The sequence below is a fragment of the Lacerta agilis genome, chromosome 13 (assembly GCF_009819535.1).
Source record: "Lacerta agilis isolate rLacAgi1 chromosome 13, rLacAgi1.pri, whole genome shotgun sequence".
Classification (NCBI taxonomy): Eukaryota; Metazoa; Chordata; class Lepidosauria; order Squamata; family Lacertidae; genus Lacerta; species Lacerta agilis.
The window spans coordinates 43,091,754-43,114,730 of NC_046324.1; the positions used below are offsets into that span (position 1 = coordinate 43,091,754).

Below are 22,977 nucleotides of genomic sequence, written 5' to 3' on the forward strand. Positions count from 1 at the left end.
GTGCCTTGTCTTCTGTAGAAGCAACTGTGGCTGGCCCGCCCTACTGGCGCTGAGGAATGAGTTCCAAAGCCTTCAGTGAGGCAGGACATGGGCCTGCAGAAACTACTGTGGCTCATGCACGCTGGGAATGGTGGGAACAAAGGAGCCAATTCTGTCCCCCACTGATTGCCTAGTCTATTCGAATTGGATCTGCACTGCTTCAAACTGGTGGTGGTCTAGTTCTGAGAAACCCTCTCCATAAAAACATATCTGCAGACAGAAAACTACCCCAGGAAAGAGATGGGGTTGTTCTACTTGGAAGTAAACCCAGTGAAATTATTGGACCTGTTGAGTCCAATTTCAATGGGTCTACTCTTGAGTAGGACTAGTATTTGAGATGAAGTCAGCGGCACCATACTAGCCCTCTTAAAAACACTTAAGACCAGCAACAAGTAGTTCTTTAACTATATTCATAGCGGGAAGCAGCTGCACCTTTGGATGACAAGGGAGTCGAAGGCATGACAAGGAAGAGAAGTAGATTGCAGCGAAGCTGGATGAATTATTTGCATTTGTCTTCACAACAGAACAGATGAGGCAGATCCCAGTGCTTGGGGAACAAGGGCAGATAGTGGCAGTGAGAGATAATATTATAGGCCCAACGCCTGGTTGGGGGGGGGGGGAAGAGAAATAAGTGAGGTTCGGATGGCAGCCACCCAAGAGTTCTCAAAAAATTCAAATGCGAAATTGCTGAGCTAACAAAAATACGCAATTTGTCCTTCAGCTCAACCTCCATACATGAGGACTGGAAAGCAGTACAGTGGTACCTCGCGTTAGAGACGCTTCAGGTTACAGACTCCACTAACCGAGAAATAGTACCTCAGGTTAAGAACTTTGCTTCAGGACGAGAACAGAAATCGTGCGGCAGCGGGAGGCCCCATTAGCTAAAGTGGTACCTCAGGTTAAGAACAGATAAGAACTAAAGAAAATCTTTAAATACACGTTAAAAAAAACCAGAGGCATTTTTGTTAGGAATGGTAGGGGAGGATGTCAAGAAAACGGACCAAAAATTATTTTTATATGCCACGACGGGGGCAAGATTGTTGTTGGCACAACTTTGGAAGCAACAACAAATCCCAACAGTGGAGCAATGGCAGCAAAAATAATGGAGTATGTGGAAATTGCTAGGTTAACAGGGAAGATTAGACAACTGGGCAATGAAACTATTGAAAAAGAATGGGGATTTTTTTGGATTATATTGAAAAGATTTGTTGAATATTGAATTATTGAGATAGACCTTGTAGCATGAGTAAAACTAGAGGAGACTATAAGGAAGTTGTGAGTAAGAAAAACTATTTAGAAAAGTATAATACTAAATTAAATGGTGAAAGTATGGAAAATGAAGGAGAAAGGGAGTGAAGTAAGGACAATGCAAAAAATAAATGTTTTATTTAAAGAAGACAGCAGAAGGAAAATTGGAAGTCAAGTTATGGAACAATGTGTAATGTTTATATTATATATGTATATGATAAAAAATCAATAAAAATACTTGGGGGGGGGGAGAACAGTTTCAGGTTTAGAACCGACCTCCAGAATGAATTAAGTTCTTAACCCAAGGTACCACTGTAAATGTAAAACACAATTTTTAAAAAGGGGGATCCAGAGACAATCCTGGAAATTGCAGGCTGGTTAGTTTAATGTCTGTCCCCAGAAAACTGGTGGAAATCATTGCTAAAAATAAAATAACCATTCAATAGGATTTACTTTTGAGCGGACATGGTTAGGGTTGTGTTGATGGTCTCTCCTGGTGGTAGTAGGAGAGGGGGAGATGGAAGTTTTGCTATGCTAACTGTGACCAGCATCTCTTTATTGAGCAATGTTAACAGTTATCAACCTGTTTTCCACTGGTGCACGCGACCCTGAAAAACTGCCCAATTTGTAGCTGGTGGGATTGTCATCTTAGGTATGCGGGATTGCAGGAATGAAGCAGGTTGCATCGGGTAAGGAAGCAAAAGCTGGTAGTTCGGGGGTCTTCTGCCCTGCCCACCCCAGACTCCAGTGAGACGGAAGCGCTGCCGAGATGAATAATTCTTCAGCAGTCCTTTCTTACTTGATCCGCAGGTCCTTCATAGCAGACTCCAAGCTCTGAAATGAAAACGCAGGTATGTCAGAAGAAAAATGGCATTCTGGCTGAGGAAAAACTTAAAAGTCGTTGAAGGATTCTCAAAACACCCAGAAGTGGGCCAAACAGAACCACTGAAACGCCTGCTCTAGGGCTATTCTTGTGAATGGAAAATATTCACAAGGTATTGCTCAAGACTGCAATACCTCAAGGACTGCCTCTCTCCATATAAACCGAGCCTCTGAGGCCTTTCTTTGTGTGCCCCCCTCCATGAGAGATTTGGCAACAAGAGAAGGGGCCTTCTCTGCAGTGGCTCCCCGCCTGTGGAAGGAATGCTCTCCCCAGGGAAGCTTGCCTGGCGCCTTAGAATCCTAGAGTTGGAAGAGACCACAAGGGCCATCCAGTCCAACCCCCTGCCAAGCAGGAAACACCATCAAAGCATTCCTGACAGATGGCTGTCAAGCCTCCGCTTAAAGAAGACCTCCAAAGAAGGAGACTCCACCACACTCCTTGGTAGCAAATTCCACTGCCGAACAGCTCTTACTGTCAGGAAGTTCTTCCTAATGTTTAGGTGGAATCTTCTTTCTTGTAGTTTGAATCCATTGCCCCGTGTCCGCTTCTCTGGAGCAGCAGAAAACAACCTTTCACCCTCCTCTGTATGACATCCTTTTATATATTTGAACATGGCTATCATATCACCCCTTAACCTTCTCTTCTCCAGGCTAAACATACCCAGCTCCCTAAGCCGTTCCTCATAAGGCATCGTTTCCAGGCCTTTGACCATTTTGGTTGCCCTCCTCTGGACACGTTCCAGCTTGTCAGTATCCTTCTTGAACTGTGGTGCCCATAACTGGACACAGTATTCCAGTTCTGGGCACCACAGTTCAAGAAGGATACAGACAAGCTGGATACTGACAGGCCTTCATTATAAACCTTTAGGCCTCAGGTGAAAACAACCCTCTTCAACCAGGCCTTTGGCTTGCTGATATCTGATGCCCTTTTTAATATGTTGTGGGAGGGGGGATTATTGGTTTTTTTTTTTTATATCTTGTATGTTTATGTTGTGAACCGCCCTGAGATCTACGAATAAAGGGCAAATTAACAACAACAATAATATCCAGAATTCAAAAACGGCAACTGTTGATTTTGTCCCAAATATTAATTTCTCTTAGTTTTAAACTTGGAACGTTGGAAGCTGCCTTATCCCAAGGTGGGCCATGTTTTTCACTGTTATGCTGAAGGATAACAGCTGTCCAGAGTTTTGGTCAGGGGTCCCGGGGATTGGACGCCCAATGCAGTGGGCAAAGGGTCATCAGACACAAGGGGAACAGTTCCAAGAGCAGGAAGACTGTGTTAAAAGTGGTACGATACTGCTTTATAGCGCAGGTAGGGCCTCAGAGTAGACCCACTGAAATTAATGGAGCAGTAACAGTCATGCCCGTTTCAAGGAGTCTGCTTGAAGCAGGACTAACATTGGGGGGCAACCCAGCGACCCCAGATGCAGAAAATCCCACACGCTTGACAGTACAAATGCCAGCAGTAACAACTGAAACAATTTGGTGCCTTTTCATGACCCCCCAAACCAGCTGCTTCCCTCTGACTAATGCAAGGCCAGGCCAAAAGCTGAAACCTGGCAACCTTAGCAGCTTGCAGTGGAGACAAATCCTACAGGGTGTATTCAAGCCCTGGGGACGTGCCGAAAATAATAGCTTGATCCCAGGCGTGATATATCATGTTGCAATGGGAGCACACACTGTGCTTGTCTCATGGCTTCAGATTGTAGGAAGAGTATTAAAGACTTTGCCAAATTTAAAAAGAAGCAATCCCAAAGGAAGTTAAAGAGTTGGGCACAGGTCCATTTAATGAAACCTCTTAAGGACTGTTTCCAGAGAGCAGGGGTGGGAAACCTCAGGTGCAGGAGCTGAATGCAGCCCTTTGTGGACCTTGAGACTTTCTCCCCAAGCCCCAAAGGTCATCCAGTCCAACCTTCTGCAATGCAGGAATTTCAACCCAAGCATCCATGACAGGTGGCTATCCAACCTCTGCTTAAAAAGTCCCAAGGAAGTAGAGGGAGCCTGTTCCACTGTCAAGCATCTCTTACTCTCAGAAAGTTATTCCTGACCATGGGTAAGCAAACTAAGGCCTGGGGGCCGGATGCAGCCCAATCGCCTTCTCAATCCGGCCCGCAGACAGTCTGGGAACCAGTGTGTTTTTACATGTGTCCTTTTATTTAAAATGCATCTCTGGGTTATTTGTGGGGCCTGCCTGGTGTTTTTACATGAGTAGAATGTGTGCTTTTATTTAAAATGAATCTCAGGGTTATTTGTGGGACATAGGAATTCGTTCACCCCCCACAAAAAAAATATAGTCCGGCCCACGACAAGGTCTGAGGGACGGTGGACCGGCCCCCTGCTGAAAAAGTTTGCTGAACCCTGTTCCTGACGTTTAGTTGGAAACTCCTTGACGACATCGGTTCAAGTCCTACCATCCAGAGCAGGAAGAAACAACCTTCCTGAGAAGGTTACCCAGAAGGGAATGTGGCCCCTCAGGCTTAAGAAACAATTTCCCATCCTTGCCATAAGGAGGTGGTGCTTTTTGCAGGGAGAGTGACCATCCAAAGTCTTCCTCTGGCACAACTCCTTAATGAGCATCTTCACATACTAAATGCAAATGGTGCGACGGCTGGTCTATTAGGGCAAAAGCTGCATCTTCCCCGCCTCTCAGCCTCTTTTTTGCTTACTTTGATGTCCCATAGGCTCATGCCTCCGTCCATTCCTGTGGTGCAGAACTTGGAGCAGCTGCCTTTCCCACCAGCAATCACAGATATTTGGCTGAAAGGGAAGACAAGACAACTGTGGGCATTAACTGCCAAACTAGTACTGCTCAAAGCAGAGGGGAAATTGTACTGGACTACAGAGGACAACTGCCAACCAAATTAACAATTTCAGCTTGGGGGTTTTCATCAGCTGTACGCCATAATAATCACAATGATAACAAACAAAGGCTTGACATATCTCGCTTAGCATGTCATGAGTCTATCTCATATATTAAACTCCAGTGGCTAATGAAAACAATTGCTTACATAAACGGACTTTTCCACGATATTCTAATTTTTCGAGTTTCACCTGTATTTGGAGCACCTCCAGTACACGCACTTGCTCCTTCTGGACTCCATCTAGAGCAGGTAGATTGCCTGCCTCCCAAACACGCAATCTACCCAACCTTTGCCCTCCCAGGATTCCAGCAGTTTATGTCTAGTGGCAGTGGTGGACCTACATTTTTTTGGGCTCTGAAGCTCAAAGAGTTATGGGGCCCCCTGTGCAACCAGCAACAAGGTCTAGGTAGTCACCGTTACCTTCTTGAATGGGGCTGTTCCACAACAGATCACCACACCTTTACAACACCTGCGCTACGGACTCCCAAACTTTGGGGTTGTTGAAACGTATACAACAAAACATTAATCAACTGGAGATGTGCGACTCAAATTTGGTTTAGTTGACCTACATGTGGCTCCAGGATGAGGGGCCCTGAAGTTTGAGCTTCATTGGTTTCATAGCAGATCCGCCCCTGGCCTGGTGGATTCAGAGAGGATCTTGACAAGAACTGGGGAAGGCTGACCCTTCCACTGAATGTACGGTGCTGCCTTATACCCAGCCAGTCCATGTATCCCAGTGTCATTTAACTGGTCACGACTTTCCAACATCTCAGCACAGGGGAGCTGTGGCAGTCTTTTCCCTGGAGCTGCTGGCAGGTCCCTTGGATCAGGCTGGATCTGGTCTTGCATGCCTGCAGCTGCGGTTCTGCAACGTTATCTTGTTTAATTTGCGGAGGGGCAGAGCCCACGGAGGAACTTACCTGATGCTGTTCTTGTGGAGGGTGTCCAGAGTGGCATTGTTGGTCTCAGAACTGGCTTTCTTATCTAGGTTCTGGAAGCGCTCGCGAGCCGTTAGGCCACGCTGGGCGCCCTGCTTGGGGATGTCCAGCTTCCCCCCGAAACTCAGCGTGCCCTGCTGCTCCTCGTAGGTGAACAGCATCGGATAGCAGTCGTGGCCCTGGGGGGGGGGGGAGGCAAGCAGAGGTCAGGGCCTCTGAGGCGTTTCATCATCAACGTCCACTCCCAAGGGTCCAAAACGCTCTCAATATTCCTCCCACAACCGCCCTGTAAGGTAGGCCGCTAATAAAAATGTATGATGGTTATGAGATTATCTTATGTACGTGCCACTTTGCAAGGAACAGAACAGAGCGAGTCCCTGGCCCCAAGGGGCTTACAGTCTGGATAACACCGCAAGGGGGAGTAAAAGAAGACAGGGAAGGAAATTGAGCCCCAGGATAAACAGATGTGAAATCTGCAGAATGAGTATGAGGGGTTCCGAATGCACCGAGCATCGCAGACAATATTTTGAAGTTAACAAACATTATTACCATCTAGAGGCCAGGGTGGCAGCGTTAAGAGAACTGAAGTCCAGAGTCTAAAATTACCCAACTGCACCACTAGAGGTCATGATGCTGTCACTACAAAGATTAGTGGATGCGCCTGTGTGTTTTTAAAGAGGGCTGTAAGCAGTGCTTTTTTCTGGGGGTATGCATACCCCTAAACATTTTGTGAATCTAAGTTTGGGCTCATTGAGGGGCAGTATTTCAATATGAGTTGGAAAATGAAAGTACCCCTAAACATTTTGTTTAAAGAAAAAAAGCACTAGTTGTTAAGAATGCAATTGCCCACTTGCAGACTGTAATGACACAGTCCAGGAAGGACATATACAACATAGCATTGCTCCACGTTGGAATGGGGCCCTAATCTTCACTGGGAAAACAAACCCTTGGAAAGAGTTATAGTGCGTGACTTACCGCGGCCACCAGGCTGTTCTCAGTGATGAACGTCACGGCCAGGAGAGGAAGAGTTTCCGTGGACAGGCAGGCCACGCTGAAGGGAAGGACAAGGCAAGTGTGGTCAGCACAGATTAGCTGCTTTACAGCCCCTTACTGGCTGGGCCTACCATAAAATTCAGCCCGTGCCCTGGGTTCCCACTCCCTATCGTTGGGAGATGAGGCTGTGGGTTTGGAGGAGGGATAGAAGAGGAAATTGACCTTGGAGCCAGCCCCTGGCGTGCCTACTAAACAAGAAGTTCTGGCGTAAGAGGCAATTGTTCTGTCAACACCTCTCCAACCTGAACAGGCCAAGCTGCACTCCTCTTACTCAGAGGACGACAGCCCAGCAACCCCAGCGGAGCAATGTTTCCCTCAATCCATTGGAGTCAATGACTGCTGAAGCAGACGAAGGACCCTCTAACTGAAGAGACTTCTCTCCCTAGAGGAAGAGGGAACCACGCTGATGGACAGTCTGTGGCTGAAGCAACGTTTGAGCTTTTCTCAACCACTGTTTGAGCTCTCTACGGAGCTGTCCAGGGTCCTACCTGCACCCTGAACCTCCGCCTTGCTTTGAAGCACCCCGTTTTCACCGGGGGCAGATCCACACCACTAATTTAAGGCGCATTCAATGTGCATGACTTCACCCAAAGACTCCTGGGAGTTTCCCCCCTCCCACAGCTACCATTCCCATTTTGCCCACTATACACTGGACCCAGGAGGTGATTTCTCACTCTACTGCCCATACAGAAAAGATGTCTCTCCCCGGCAGAAAAGGTTCTACTGCTTCTTAGCAATGTAAACATTTCAGTGACTCATGAAGTCACCATTTTCTTTCTCTTTTGGCAGCTGAAAAGATCAGAAAGAAGACACTGGACAATATAGCGTTGAGCTATAAGGGAGATGCAGAGATCTAAATAGAGACTTTACATGTATTTGTTTTTGACTCAGATTTGTCATGGCTAATGGCTAGTACAATGAGGTTATTTGGATGTGGAGCTACCATTCCCAGCACGCTTAGTAAGCTACAGCGCCCAGAATCCTTTGTGGGAAGTCGTGTGGGTTTACACACAGGGGCTGAACCAACATGGAGCAGATCTGCCCAGACTCCGGATCAACTGATCCCAAGGAAGCAAAGTCCCTGCAGCCACCTGGGCCACGCCAGCTCATGGGAAACTCTGAATCCCTGCCCAACAGTCCAACTTACGCCATCTTCTTGTTGGCATCCGCAAGGCAGATGGTGCTGTCGTGGCTCACCCAGGCCACGCGGCTGCCACTCCCGGAGAAGCAGATGCTGTGGACCCAGCCGCAACTGCTGCCCGACTCAAACATGAGCTCTCCAAACGGCATCTTGGATCCCCAGGGGGTCGGCGAGGGCCGCTCCTCAACTTCTTTGATGTAAGCAGAGAAAATCCTACAGGGCAGGGAGAGGAGAGGCAGGAAGGAGGGAGAAACCATGTTACTGGAGGGTCCATCGAAGCTAGACAAGGAGCAGATCCGGTCAAGGCCTGGAAGGGAGACTGTCCAACAGGCCTCCCCACCCCACCCCCACCCCCGCCGCAAACACATCCTGAAGTCAGACGTGGATGCAATCCAGCATATGAGCCTCACCTGCATTTGAAATCGCAGGATCCAGCCGCCAAGAGAACGTTGTTAGGGTGCCAGTCAAGGCTAAGGATTGTCGATCGAATGGGCTTCTTGATATGTTTACAAACCCACCTAGGAGAGACGGCAAATATGAGGGACAATACAGGAATCATAGCAAGCAAGCCTTTCTTTTGGCCCAGACATCCCTTGCACTAGTAAATTAATCTAAAGGACTGACACACACAACCTCCCTCAATCAAAACTAATTAGACTTGCGGGCACTAGAGATGGAGCCTTTTTCTCAGGGTGGTGCTGTGCTTTTGGAACTCTCTCCTACAAGGCATACTTACCTGGTGACTCACTGAATCGAGTTTTAAACGGGCCTTGAAACCCTTGCTGCTTCAATCTGCTTTTAGTTAAGATGCTAAAATGGGTTGTTTCCCAATTGTGTAAATCTGTGGCTGCTGGTGATGCCTGTATGTAGAAGTGTTTTCAGGGGGCCTTTTCAGTTTGGTAACTGCAAAAGGGCGTCTTTATCGGTATTTTAAGACTTTTAATTTCCGTAATAAATGAAAGCCTATGCTTGCAAATCATTTTGTATGTGTTAGGGGAATCTCTGCTTCACCCGTAAATTATGTGTTGAAAGGATAAAGCATGCCAGAGCAGGAGGAGCAGAGAGGAAGACCTGTGTTTGCTTAGCCTAAGCTACTAAGGATGGGATTTTCTGAAAATAGTGACGTTGCCAGTATGACTTGCAAATATCTGCCAGTATTTCCCCCCGTTCCCATCTCTCACCTTGATCTCAATGAGAAGCAGGCTGTTTTCCTACCGAGTGTGCTGAAAACAATCCTCACCTGCGACAAGCGCTATTGTACATATAATCTTTTGCACATTAAAATAAATATATAATTATGCGCTTATACACCCCAAGTTGCCTAAAGTAACCAGCAGGTATGTACAACATGTGATACATTCACATGTGAAGGTCATATATTTATATTTTTTAAAATCCATATAATTTTGCATATAGTTAGTCAGCGAAAACAAAAATAAGTGAAGCAGCAGCTGAGGCACAAGTTCAAGCTCAGTGCAGGAAGGGGTCCAACGTAGGCAAAGCTCAACTGGGTCAGGACCACCAAATTCCATGTATAAATCCAATTATAATGGATTGAGATTCCTCCCTTGCAGGTGAGCTTGGACTCGTAATCTGGGGAACCGGGTTCGCGTCTCCACTCCTCCACATGCAGCTGCTGGGTGACCTTGGGCTAGTCACACTTCTTTGAAGTCTCTCAGCCCCACTCATCTCACAGAGTGTTTGTTGTGGGGGAGGAAGGGAAAGGTGATTGTTAACCGCTTTGAGACTCCTTCGGGTAGTGAAAAGCGGGATATCAAATCCAAACTCTTCTTCTTCTTCTTCTCCCTCCTAACTCTACAATTCTATGATTCTATTCTTCCTCCTCCTCCTCGCCGAGACTCACCAATCATTCTCTTGCTCAAAATAGCAGATGGAGATGAGCCTCGAGCCGCTGCCGACCGCAAACTTGTTCTCTTTGGGAGACCACTTCACACAACGAGCAGCGCGGTTGATTCGCAGAATGACCAGCGTCGGCTTCCACACGTTGCCCTTCAGGGTCCACACGTAAGCGTTGCGGTCTGTGCCGCAGGTCACTATGCGGTTGCTGTCGGGGGCCCAGTCAATGCCTGCAAAGGATACCGAGAGGGCCAGAACTGTCAGGCCTCGATTGCAAGGGCTGCCGAATTTAACGGCGGATAAATCAACAAATAAACAGTGTTTTGTTTTGTTTTTTAAAAAAGGCAACGGCACAGTTAGGTAATGTCAGGCATAATAGCCTTACAGGGGTTGTGGCTCTTTAGAAAAGTTGTGTGTGTGACGTTTCTCACACCAGAAGAGGAATCGAAACGTCCTCACCTGTCACCTGCCCGTTGTGCTCCTTCAGCTCATGGACTTTGCTCCACTTTGTCCCGTCTTTCTTGTAGATGTGAACTTCGTGGTTGTTGGGACAGATGGCAAGTTCTGCGGAACAGAAGGCAGGGAAGAGTTTGCGCACATCTTGCGTATTTGGAGTTCTGCCAAGCTTTCGGAGGCTGAGGGCACATTTGGGAGTTTTGGGGGTGTGCCCAGGACACCAGTCACAAATGGTCAGGAAGGACTGTTGCTCTGAGCTCTTAGGTCCCTCCCAGCTCTTCCAAAGTTATTTAGCTCCTGGCGCTGCTACAAAACATGTGGTTTTGATTTGCAAATGGGCCATGATTTCAAGGGATGCATCTGTTCATGTGAACTAGCCTTAGGAAAAGGTAGAGAGTAACATCTTCACTTGGGCGCTCTACAGCCTCTTCCCAAGTACCCAAGAGCCTCTTTTCTCTTCCCACCTCCCCTTCTCTGGAAAGGAGAGGCTGTGTAACACACCACACATTTAAAGCACATGGTTTCTTCCCCCCCCCCAAAAAAAAAGAATTGTGGGAACTGTCATTTGTTAAAGGTGCTGGGAATTGTGTCTCAGGAAAGGTTAAGCTGCGGTTCCCGGGAATCTCTAGGGGGAAGCCATGTGGTTTAAATATGCTTCAAGTGTTGTTATGTTTATATTCCTGGGGACAACCATGCAAATCGCAACAGTTCTTTCAAAACCCTACAACTGGGGAGCAGGAAGTCCTGCTGGCCGCAATCCGCCAGGGCATTATGCTGACCCACAAACAATGGCTGCATTCTCTCTCTGCCTCCCCCACCCCTCCCACATCTAGTCATGCCATGGGCAATCGCTCACATTCTCTTCTCTTGCAGCTGCTCCCAACCAAGGACTAGATTTGCTGCAAGGACCAGCAATCCAGGTAGTCCCCAGTTAGCATGTCAATTGTGTGTCCAGGGCAGCTGTCTTCCAGCTCCATCTGGTACACAGGATGAGACCCCACCTGCCCGCGGACTGTCTTGCCAGAGTGGTGCATGCTCTGGTTATCTCCCACTTGGACTACTGCAACACGGTCTACGTGGGGCTACCTTTGAAGGTGACCCGGAAACTACAACTACAGTGGTGCCCCGCTAGACAAAAATAATTTGTTCTACGAGTGTCTTCGTAGAGCGAATTTTTCGTCTAGCGAAGCAGCAATGCAGTGCGGAGGTTTTTGCGCCAAAAATAATAATTTTTTTTTCGTCTTGCGAGGCAGTCCCATTGACATTTTCGTCTTGCGGGGCAGCCTTCCGCTAGCGAATGCCGTTCGTCTAGCGAGTTTTTCATCTAGCGAGGCATTCATCTAGCGGGGCACCACTGTAATCCAGAATGCGACAGCTGGACTGGTGACTGGGAGCGGCCGCTGAGACCACATAACACCGGTCCTGAAAGGCCTACATTGGTTCCCAGTATGTTTCCAAGCACAATTCAAAGTGTTGGTGCTGACCTTTAAAACAGCCTCGGCCCAGTATACCTGAAGGAGCGTCTCCACCCCCATCATTCAGCCCGGACACTGAGGTCCAGCTCCGAGGGCCTTCTGGCAGTTCCCTCACTACAAGAAGCAAAGTTACAGGGAACCAGGCAGAGGGCCTTCTCGGGGGTGGCGCACGCCCTGTGGAGCGCCCTCCCATCAGATGTCAAGGAAATAAACAACTATCTGACTTTTAGAAGACATCTGAAGGCAACCCTGTTTAGGGAAGCTTTTAATGTTTGATGTTTCATCGTGTTTTTAATATTATGTTGGGAGCCACCCAGAGTGGGTGGGGAAACCCAGTCAGATGGGCAGGGTATAAATAATAAATTGTTGTTGTTGTTGTTTCTATAATTATTAACACTCGCTCCCCCTGCAGCAGCAGGGTGTAGACCCGGTGGTCCTCCACCAGCTGTTGGGACCCTCAACAACCAGCAGCCTCAACCAGCGTGGTCAGCAGTTAAAGGATGTTCTGGAAACAACTGGGGACATTTTGTTCTGATGGGTTTTTCCAGCTGGATGAATGGGTCTCTGCCATGGGTACCCGTTTTGTGTTGTTTTCAACATATTTTTCCTGGTTTCAGTGCTTCTGGTTTTTTGCTGTTTTTACAATGTGTTGCCTTGAGATGCTTGTGTGGAAAGCGATTACTAAAATTAAACAGTCATAATACAAAAGGAAAGGGCTTACGGGTTCTGTCCTTGTTCCAGGCATGACAGCTGATGGGCTCCAGCAGGAAACTCTGATAAGCCATGGCTTCTCAACCTGTACAGAAAAAAAACCCAGTTCATTTTTCTCAAGTAACGTATTTCAAAAAAGTTAAGGTTGGCTGCAAGTCTTGTATAAGTCCTTTTGAGCTCAAAGCTTATAACAGGTTGCGCTGTAAATGTATTATTTCTTATCCCGCCCTTCCTCCAAGAACATAAGGCAACATAAATGTTCTCCACTCTATCATCCCTATTCTTTACCCGCCCCAACAACAACCCTGTGAGGTAGGTCTGCCTGTTTACTAGGAGGAATTTGGACCAAACTGCTGATGAGTTTTCATGACGATTAAAAAAAATAAAATGGCATCTTGCTGTATATATGTCAAGAACTGAATTTAAGAATGGAAAAATGAGAAATGGAAATTTCCTTTCATTCCTAGTGACAAGTGGACTTAAGTACACTTTAATCGCATGGACCAAAATTTCCCACTACTGTATGTTCCTGAGTCCATCCTGCTTAAATCCAGGCAGCCTGGTACCCTTCGTCTTACACCCAGCGGCCTTTGGCTCAGAACGACTATTGAAAGGGAACAAGGCGGTTCTGATAACCTTTCAAAACAGGAAGCTGGCTTGAAAGAAAGAACAAATTTGAAGGGGCTCCCTTGACGTCAGCTCTTAACTTTCACTCAGCCAGTTCCCACTGCTTGACCAAGTCAGACTGGCCATTAGGGCAATCAAGGACAGCTATTCATTTTCTTTGGCGATTGTTTTAAATAATCCATACTGGCAGGAGCAGCTACGGTCTAGCATCAGCCTTGCCTAACCTGCTGCTCTCCAGATGTTTTGGACTACAGCTTTCATCAGACGCAGCCCACCACAGGCAAGAGCAAGGGAGGTGGAAGGTTGTAGAATCATAGAATTGTAGAGCTGGAAGGGACCCCGAAGGTCATCCAGTCCAACCCCCTGCAATGCAGGAATCTCAGCAAAAGCATCCCTGACAGATGGCCATCAACTCCTGCTTAAAAACCTCAAAGGAACAAGAGTCCACCACCTCCCAAGGGACACCATTCCACTGCTGAACAGCTGTTACTATCAGAAAGTTCTCCCTGGTGTTCGGCCGGAATCTCCTTTCTTGTAACTTGAAGCCATGGATTCGAGTCCTACCCTCCAGCCTTGTGAAAGGCTGCCTCTCGCCGATTGCACCGACAGCGCACTTGTACGCATGTTTACTCAGAAGTAAACCCTCGCCATCTTACGGCCCAGTGAAGTACATGTAGGATTACAGCCCGCGTCGTCCTGCTCAGAACGACTTCCGCCCGCGAGAATCATTAGCGTGTGTGTATAATTAGAGAAGGAAGGCGGAAAGAGGAAACAGTTGCATCTTGACGAAGAGAAATTTGACAAATGCCATATAAGGCTAGAAACAGACCCGACAGGAAGAATCAAAAGTGGAATCATAAGAGACAATTCTGTAAGCAGCGTAACACAGGGTCTGGGCTCTTTGGCTGGGTTCTGTTCATGCTTGCTTTGCTCTAGCAAGAGGTTCTCTGACTGCGGCCAGAGGCATGGAGTAAGCTCCAACCAGGTAGTTCATGGAAAGGTTGTGGAAGACTCTAGGAAAGGAGTCTTAAGCTCCTTCATCAGCCCTCGTGGGAAGGGATGGGGGAGAATTTGCCTGCAGTCCATATTTATAGACAACCTTCACTAATTCACACTTTCCAAAACAACAGATGAACTGAAACACCGCCCTTCCTTCGAAATTCACACCTCTCCAAATGTTTGCAATGCACATCCAAGCAATGTCTACAAAAACGCATACAGTTAATGTACATAATGGGTGACAGTATCATACAAAAATGTCAAAACAAAATAAGATAAAAAATTCCTTCCACTGGCACCTTAGAGACCAACTAAGTTAGTTCTTGGTATGAGCTTTCGTGTGCATGCACACTTCTTCATGTATCTGAAGAAGTGTGCATGCACACGAAAGCTCATACCAAGAACGAACTCAGTTGGTCTCTAAGGTGCCAGTGGAAGGATTTTTTTATTTTATTTTGTTTTGACTATGGCAGACCAACATGGCTACCTACCTGTATACAAAAATGTGTTGTATTAGGGGAAATTGCTTCGCAAAAATGCAGATTTTGGGGAGAGGAAATGGACTAAAATGCTGGTGAATTTTCATGAGCGCTTTTTTAAAGGAAGAAGAAGAAGAAGAAGAAGAAGAAGAAGAAGAAGAAGAAGAAGAAGAAGAAGAAGAAGAAGAAGCAGCAGCAGCACAGACTGGTATGGAAATGTGGAGAAATGAAGATTGGGAAAGCAAGAAACTGAAATTGGTGTATTAGCCAATCCCTGCTTGTGGATGTTCCAGGAAGTGCAGGCCACTGGCGAGTGTGGCAAAAGTCGATGTGGCCAGACATGCACACACGCACACACACACATCTTTCCTCTGGGCAAGCAAGAGGGATTTTTCCACAGTTCAATGACACATTCCAATCAGGTGAAATCACCAGAGGCTGCTGCTGGCAGAGCCAAGTGTGGTTGGTGTCTTTCAGGTGTGCCTTCCTGCCTGTCCTTGCCAGGTGAGCCCACTAGAGGGCAGCTGGCCAAAGGCCTCCTCACACCTGAACTCAGCTGTGAGCTTTGTTGTTCCACCTCCACCTGGGCTCAAGCTTGCATGTTTGTAAATTAAGCAAATATTGCAAAGACCCTTTAATAAATCGCCAGTGGAGTAAGAGTTTTGCATGAGTTTTTAAAGCTGATAGAGAATTCAAAGTTTCTTCTTCTGTTTCTATGTTTAAAAAAATGCTTAGTATTTGATCCTGACTTCTGTATATTGTTTGATTATTTCTCAGTATTTCATAAAAATAGCTTTTTTACAAAAAAAAAAAAAAAGTCTCAATTGCTCTCCTTCATCTATAGGAGACTGTAAAACTGTGCCCAGAAGTTCTCCTCTACACAAAACGGTGACAAGAGCAGTAACCACTTCTGGGGGAAAAACCAAGGAATGATCTTTACACAACTTTATACAGGCATGGTTTGTCTGTCTCCAGTGGGAATTATGACCAATATCTTCCAGGCAGTGAAGTCATCATAGCTTCCAGACAACAAAATGTATAGGGTACAAAATATGATGAAATCTCCACCCTACCCAATCCTGGAGGCTTGTTTGTGTACGTAGGTGGAGAGCAGATTTTTAGGAAAGGATTCCAACTCCCATCAGCCTCAGCCATCACATCCAATAAACAGGAAAGGGCTGTGGCTCAGCAGTAGAGCACAAGGTCCCCAGCAGAATGATCCACCCTCAGAGAAGTCTCCCCCATCGTATCTCTACATGAGTTGCTGGAGATCGAGACGGGCTTGGCTGGGTGTTAGTAGCTGTAGGGGGCAGGGAGCTGCAAGCTGGCTGAGTTTCCCCAGCGTCAGCCAAAAAAGCATGAGTTGCTTATCTTCCAACCAGCCTCCACTGGGGGCAAGTAATTCTCTTACCTTCCTTGGAAGGTTTCTAAGCAGAGGTTGGATGGCCATCTGTCATGGATGCTTCGGTTGAGATTCCTGCATTGCTGGGGGGGTTGAACCAAGGGTCCCTTTCCAACTCTACAATTCTATGATCATCAGATTAAGACTGGCAACATAACTGACTGCCCTCTAGGAGACTCCCACTGGGCCTCTCCATGAGTCACAGTTCTGGTGGACCCATCTCTTTCCAGTTGAGAGAGAAATACCCAGATCAATAACTGACTCAGATAGATAGATAGATAGATAGATAGATAGATAGATAGATAGATAGATAGATCTTCTCTGGAGGGCAGTAATGTTCTCCACTTTTGGTTTAATAGAGCACTGCCAACTTTAATGCCGAAAGAAACAGCATACCTCACCTATCAGAAATTTGTGCAACCTTGGGTCTTCTCTGAAAGCAGAACCCAATTGGGCCAGAGTGCCCCCTAGAGGGAAAAATGTCTCCTGTAGCCTTTTTTTTTTTTTTTGCCCCGAAGCATGAAAATTAATCACTTTTTGCCTTTTTTTATTCCAGCATACATGCTATTTTTAGCCACATCTGTGCTTGTGATAGAGTCGAGTCAGCATCTAGTTTTCCCCTACTGAGCTTGTTCACTACAAAAGCACTCAAATGTGTTGGCACTGAGAACAGAACTTGCACATGGGCACCCATGCCAAGCATTTCCCCATAACTAATTTTTAAAAAGAAAGCATGAAAAAGCTACGCCGGCCACACATTCCAAGTGAAGATGAGCTGGTTGTACATCAGGATAGGAGCGAATAGTTGGGCCTAGTGTACCCAAGTGCTGCCTTGTATAATGTTGGACTCCCAACTCCAATCTCTCCTAGCCAGCATGGTCAATAGCCAAGGTTGATGGGAGTTGTAGTTCAACATCTAGAGCAGAGCTTTCCAAACTGTGTGTCACGACATGTTAAGTGTGTTCGGCTGCAGTTTGTAGGTATGTCGCACAAACGCTCCCCACGCTCTTCCCGGGGCTGGAAAGGGCTCCGTTTAGCCTCCGGTTTGCTAGTAAAACTGAATGACTTTGTCGCGAAATGATGCATGTCTAAAAAATGTGTCACCAACACAGAAAGTATGGAAAGTTCTGGTCTAGAGGATACAACACCCTGACCCCTATGACAGCCCAGTCTTCTACACCCCTCAAAATCGGCACCCCAGTTGGGTTGACTTCCCTTAAAACGAACCCTTCATAGAGCTTGTGACATTGTACAATTCAAAGTGTTGGTGCTGACCTTTAAAGCCTTACACAGCCTCGGTCCAGTATACCTGAAGGAGCGTCTCCACCCCCATCGTTCTGCCCGGACACTGAGGTCCAGTGCTGAGGGCCTTCTGGCAGTTTCCTCGCTGCGAGAAGCCAAGTTACAGGGAACCAGGCAGAGGGCCTTCTCGGTAGTGGCACCCGCCCTGTGGAACACCCTCCCACCAGATGTCAAAGAGGAAAACAACTACCAGACTTTTAGAAGACATCTGAAAGCAGCCCTGTTTAGGGGAGCTTTTAATGTTTAATAGATTATTGTATTTTAACATTCTGTTGGAAGCCGCTCAGAGTGGCTGGGGAAACCAGCCAGATGGGCGGGGTATAAATAAATTGTTGTTGTTGTTGTTGTATGAAATGCTCTAATGTGCAAATCCCAGATCCTTATTCTCCGTTAGGCTGTGTACACACTAGATACTTCTAAAGCACGTTCGAAATGCATTCCTTCCTGCAAAGAATTCTGGGCACTGTAGTTTACCCTGCAGAGTTACAATTCCCAGCAACTCCTTAGCAAACTACAGAGCCCAGAATTCTCTGAAGGAAAGAATGTCTTTTGAATATGCTTTTAAAGTTATAGCATGCACCCAGCAAGCAACTGCAAATATTAAAACAAAAGAATCTCATGGCATCTTAAAGGCTTGCCATAGCCAGTAGACCTACCAAAATTAATGGACATGCCTCATTCATTTCAACAGGTCTACTCTGAGTAGGGCTTAGCTGGGTACAACCCTAACTTTTTTTTTTCCTTTTTTTGCCAGGGTGGGGGCTACTTCTGTAGACTAAAATCAACTGCAATACATGAATTACATTACATTTGATGGCTTTGATGACATGGGCCTCTGCCACCGCTAAAATTTTGTCTTTAAAGTGCCACATAGCTTTCTGCTGAGCTACTCCTTCCTTTTTATTTTTTAAACCCACAGTGCTGAACACACACATTATTATTTTTTTCTTTAAAAAGTACCTTGCATGTTGAGGAAGTGGCCCAGCCGCAGCTGAAACACATCAGTCCTTGCTTAGAAATGTAATAATGCCTCTCAGAGAAAAACTGAGCCTGACTTCTAATCCCAATTCAAAGCAACCTTAAACAGGATTAAAAAATTCCTTCCAGTAGCACCTTAGAGACCAACTAAGTTTGTTCTTGGTATGAGCTTTCGTGTGCATGCACACGAAAGCTCATACCAAGAACAAACTTAGTTGGTCTCTAAGGTGCTACTGGAAGGATTTTTTTTATTTTATTTTGTTTTGACTATGGCAGACCAACACGGCTACCTACCTGTAATTTAAACAGGATTGTTTTAAAACACAGGAAGCTGCTTTATCCTAAGTCAGACCATTGTTCCCTCCCATAATTATTATTATTATTTAATATTTATACCCCACCCATCTGGCTGGGTTTCCCCAGTATCTGAGTTTCCCCAGGTTTCCTAGTATTGTCTGCACTGACTGGTAGCAGCTCTCCAGGATTAAATACAGGAAATATTTATCAGCCCCATCTGGAGATGATGGGGAAGGAGAAGAAACCTACGTGCAAAGCAGATGTCAAAAGGCACCCGACACACACACACAAAAACCAGTCCTTGGACTACAGGTCTTTCTCGTGGGCATTCACAAGACTTTTCTTTTTCAGAGGGAAGACTCAAGTAAAATAAGGAAAATGAGGAGCAGGCTAATTTCTCCCCGCAAATGAGAGCAGCATTTTGCCTCATATCTCAGGTTCTGAAAATATGCTAGAAACTAACTTTTTTATATATATAAAAAAAGGAAAACTGGAAATGGGGAGATTGGTAGGGGGAGCGCAACTGCTTCCTCTTTGCTGCGCGAAAAGAAGCTTTGATTTCAGGAAGAAGCAAAGGGGAAAAAAACACCACCGCCGCCGAGTTTAATAAAAAGTTCTCCCGCTAGGGCGCAGCTCTCCCTCCGAGGGGCGCAGCTGGGGACCTTTGAGGGGAACAGTTTTCTTACAGATTTGTTCTTAGAACATTTTGCCCTTGCTTCGTATTTTGACTTCTGCCGTTTCTGCAAGGCATCTGCTTTTGAAAATTGAAGTCAGCCAATAACAGTAATAATAATAAATGAGGCGGGAGAGGGTGGAAGGAGTTTGCCTCGCCTGGGGCGCAAAGCAGCCTCGCCTGGGGCGCAAAAATATCCTGTCAGCAGCGCCTGTGGCGCCGAGAGAAGGGAGTCGGGGAAGCGGGGCCAGGGCGGCCTGGAGCACCGCCAGAAGCAGCAGCTCCCTCCGTCGAAGAAGAAGAAGGAGCCGCCGCCGCCGCGTCATGTGGGCATCTCGAGGGAGCCACTTACCTCGACGGCACCCGAAGGCGAACAGGGCGCAAAGCAGCCTCGCCTCTCCTGGCTCCGGGAAAAGGAGGTCCCGGCCGGCCGGCAGCCTGGTTCACGGACTCTGAGCCGTCGACGCGAACCGGCAGCCGCGCTTCTTTCTCTCCTCCTCCTTCTTCTCTGCTCTCTCCGACTTCCCCTTTTCTCCTCCGCTCGAGAGGGAAGGGGGTGGGAAGGAGAAAATGTGGCCGCCACTTCCTTGCGTGGGTGTGGGGGCCCTGCAGAGAGCGAAGAAAAAGGAGGGGGAGGGAGAGAGAGAGAGAGAGAGAAATGTGCCTTTTCCCTTCCAGAGACGAGAGGAGAAAAAGCCCGCAGGCCCAAAGCTCAGACTTGGCGAAAAATAAATCCAAAGTTTTGCCTGAGACAGAAGGAAAGCATGGTTTGGGCTTTCTCTTCCTTTAAGCTCTCTGAAGAGTCCACACGCCTACAGCTGAAAGCACACGGTTTCCACCGGAGAATTACCAGGAATTGTAGTTCAATGGGTGCTGGGAATTGTAGCTCAGCGCAGGAGGCAAACTAGAGTTCCCGGGATTTGTTGGGCCGTGGGGTGGGGGTGGGGTGGAGAGAGGTTTGCATAAAACCTCAAAGCACGTTACAAAAAAATAAATACGAAGCCGTAAAATGGTCGCTGCAATCAATAATTGCATAACGCGGAAAGTTAAAACTGCAATAGAGCAAAATGAATTGAAACACATACAGACTTTCTAAACATCTGGGTAGGCTTGTCGAATGTCTTCCGCAAGCACAGAAAGTGTGTGATTTAAATATGCAATGTACTGTGTACATTCTGCGTACTTTAAATGTGCCCATTTACTCTGCACATTTACTCTGCCCTCCTACCCACTGGTTTGGGAAGTGGTGTACACGTGGCTCAGATATCTAGCCTGCTTCTTAGATGTGAATCGCACTCGCTCTGGAATCTATTCCCTACAGCAACTACTAAATGTTTTTGATCAGGCCAGTCCTCCTGCCCAGATTCCCCAAACAAGTTTTATCTCAGGTGATGTTCTGCGTAGCAGCAACCCAACAGCACCGACTAGGCTTACACAACACTTGGTACACATCCCCCTGAAATGGAGACACAGTTTTGTACAAAATGTGCATGTGCTAATTTATAGGTGTATGGATGCAAATTTAGAAATAATTGGTATCCTCTGAATGGGAAAAATAATTACAGCCCACTGCGGACTGGATAAGCCCTTCAGAGAGGTGGGGAATGTTAGGTCCGGGAGCCAAATGGGGGCCCCCTAGACATCTCTATGTAGCCTTTGAGAGACACCCCAGGACACCCTGTCCATTGTCCCTGCCTCACACCCTCCTTGAGTATATATGCCCAACTGGAATGTATCTTTTAATTATGACAAGAAACTAGCCGTCTGTGTGCCCACCTTTGTCTTAGGTCCCACCCACCACTGGCACGTTGCCCAGAAGGAAGTGTGGGTTTCAGGCTGAGAAAGATTCCCACTTCTGGAAGACACCATCAAAAAGAGAGCTGTATGAACATGTTCTATTCTTTAGATAGAATCATAGGATTGTAGAGTCGGAGAAGACCACAGGGGTCATCTAGTAGTCCAAACCCCTGCATCACACCGTTGGCTCATGCTAAACTGGTGGTCCACTAAGATCCCTAGGTCCTTTCCACATGTACTACTGGCAAGCCAGGTTCCCCCCCCCTCCAATCTTATATTTGCGCAGCTGGTTCTTCCTGCCTAAGTGCAGTACATGTGTCCCTATGGAAATTCATTTTGTTAGTTTGGGCCCCGTTCTCCAATCTGTTTAAGGTCATCTTGAAACCCGGTTCTGTCCTCTGCAGCTTGAGTGACCCTTCCCAGCTTGGTGTCATCTGCAAATTTGATGAGGATCCCCTCCGATTCCGTCACCCAAGCCATTTAAAAAGACAACTGAACCACAGAATGTTTTGTGATCAATACGACAAATGGGGCAACCCCCCCCCCCTCCCAGCCCTCCTCCGCCACCACAAATTTTCTCTGATGCTTATTCGCACAAATTCCATTTCTCTCTGCAGTTTTACCCAAGACTGCAGCCCCTATAACAGGGGTCAGCAACCTTTTTCAGCCATGGGCCGGTCCACTGCCCCTCAGACCTTGTGGGGGGCTGGACTATATTTTTTTGGGGGGGATGAACAAATTCCTATGCCCCACAAATAACACAGAGATGCATTTTAAATAAAAGCACACATTCTGCTCATGTAAAAACACGCTGATTCCTGGAGACCATCCGTGGGCTGGATTTAGAAGGCGATTGGGCTGCATCCAGCCCCCGGGCCTTAGGTTGCCTACCCCTGCCCTATAACCACCATTTACCAGGCAGGAAGTCCAATTCATGCAACACAGTAAAACACACAGGAAGGCCAAGCTACTTAAAGCATTAATTTGAAAGCAAGCACTCAGCTACCAACAGAAGTTACATTCCTTGTACTGTTTCATGCAAACTCACCTCCCCGTAAACTAGCAAAATAAACGCCAAAGGTCTTCTCTGCAGGGCAATTACTCTCTCCACCCTGCCAGCTGCTGCTGTTCACTTCCTCCTTTGAGTTGGCCAATAGGCAGGACCTGCCCACCTCCTCCCCCCACCCCAAACCACCACTCCCTAGTCCACAGTTAAAACCATTGAACAAGCGGAAACTGCTGCAGTTGCTAAACTTTGACACAGCTCTAGGCTATGTGACAAGCACATAATATACTCAGATTCGGAGCCTCACAAAAAACTGCAGGGATCTTAGGCAATTAGTAGCGTTGTAGTAATCCCCTTTGCCAGAGTTGGGAAAAAGCTTAAGAAAGGGGCACCCAAAACGATCGAGGGCATGGAGCGACTTTGCTATGATGAGTTGTACAGCATTTAGGGCATTTTCATCGTGAGAAAAGAAAAGTAAGAAGACAGAGTAGAAGTTTATAAAATGGTGCACAGAATTGTAGGGTTGGAGAAGACCACAAGGGTCCTCTAGTCCAGGCTTCCTCAACCTCGGCCCTCCAGATGTTTTGAGACTACAATTCCCATCATCCCTGACCACTGGTCCTGCTAGCTAGGGATCATGAGTTGTAGGCCAAAAAGATCTGGAGGGCTGAGGTTGAGGAAGCCTGCTCTAGTCCAACCCCCCCTGCAATGCAGGAATCTCAGCTTTAGCATCCATGATAGATGGCTACCCAA

At 46.9% G+C, this 22,977-nt stretch overlaps 1 protein-coding gene across 2 annotated transcripts; it reads right to left on the reverse strand.

Moving 5' to 3' along the window:
- Positions 1–1,648: 1,648 nt before the first annotated feature.
- On the reverse strand, positions 1,649–22,380 carry ARPC1B (actin related protein 2/3 complex subunit 1B). 2 transcript variants are annotated; one of them, XM_033167312.1, is made up of 10 exons: positions 22,267–22,380; positions 12,675–12,749; positions 10,482–10,586; positions 10,030–10,252; positions 8,576–8,683; positions 8,172–8,378; positions 6,947–7,022; positions 5,954–6,150; positions 4,839–4,929; positions 1,649–2,121 (listed from the first exon to the last, which is right to left on the reverse strand). In XM_033167312.1, the coding sequence occupies exons 2-10, from the start codon at positions 12,736–12,738 to the stop codon at positions 2,083–2,085; spliced, it is 1,110 nt and encodes a 369-aa protein (XP_033023203.1). In that variant the 5' UTR covers positions 12,739–12,749; positions 22,267–22,380; the 3' UTR covers positions 1,649–2,082. The 2 variants fall into 2 exon arrangements, with proteins under 2 accessions (XP_033023203.1, XP_033023202.1); XM_033167311.1 differs by lacking the exon at positions 22,267–22,380 and adding an exon at positions 19,774–20,027.
- Positions 22,381–22,977: the final 597 nt, after the last annotated feature.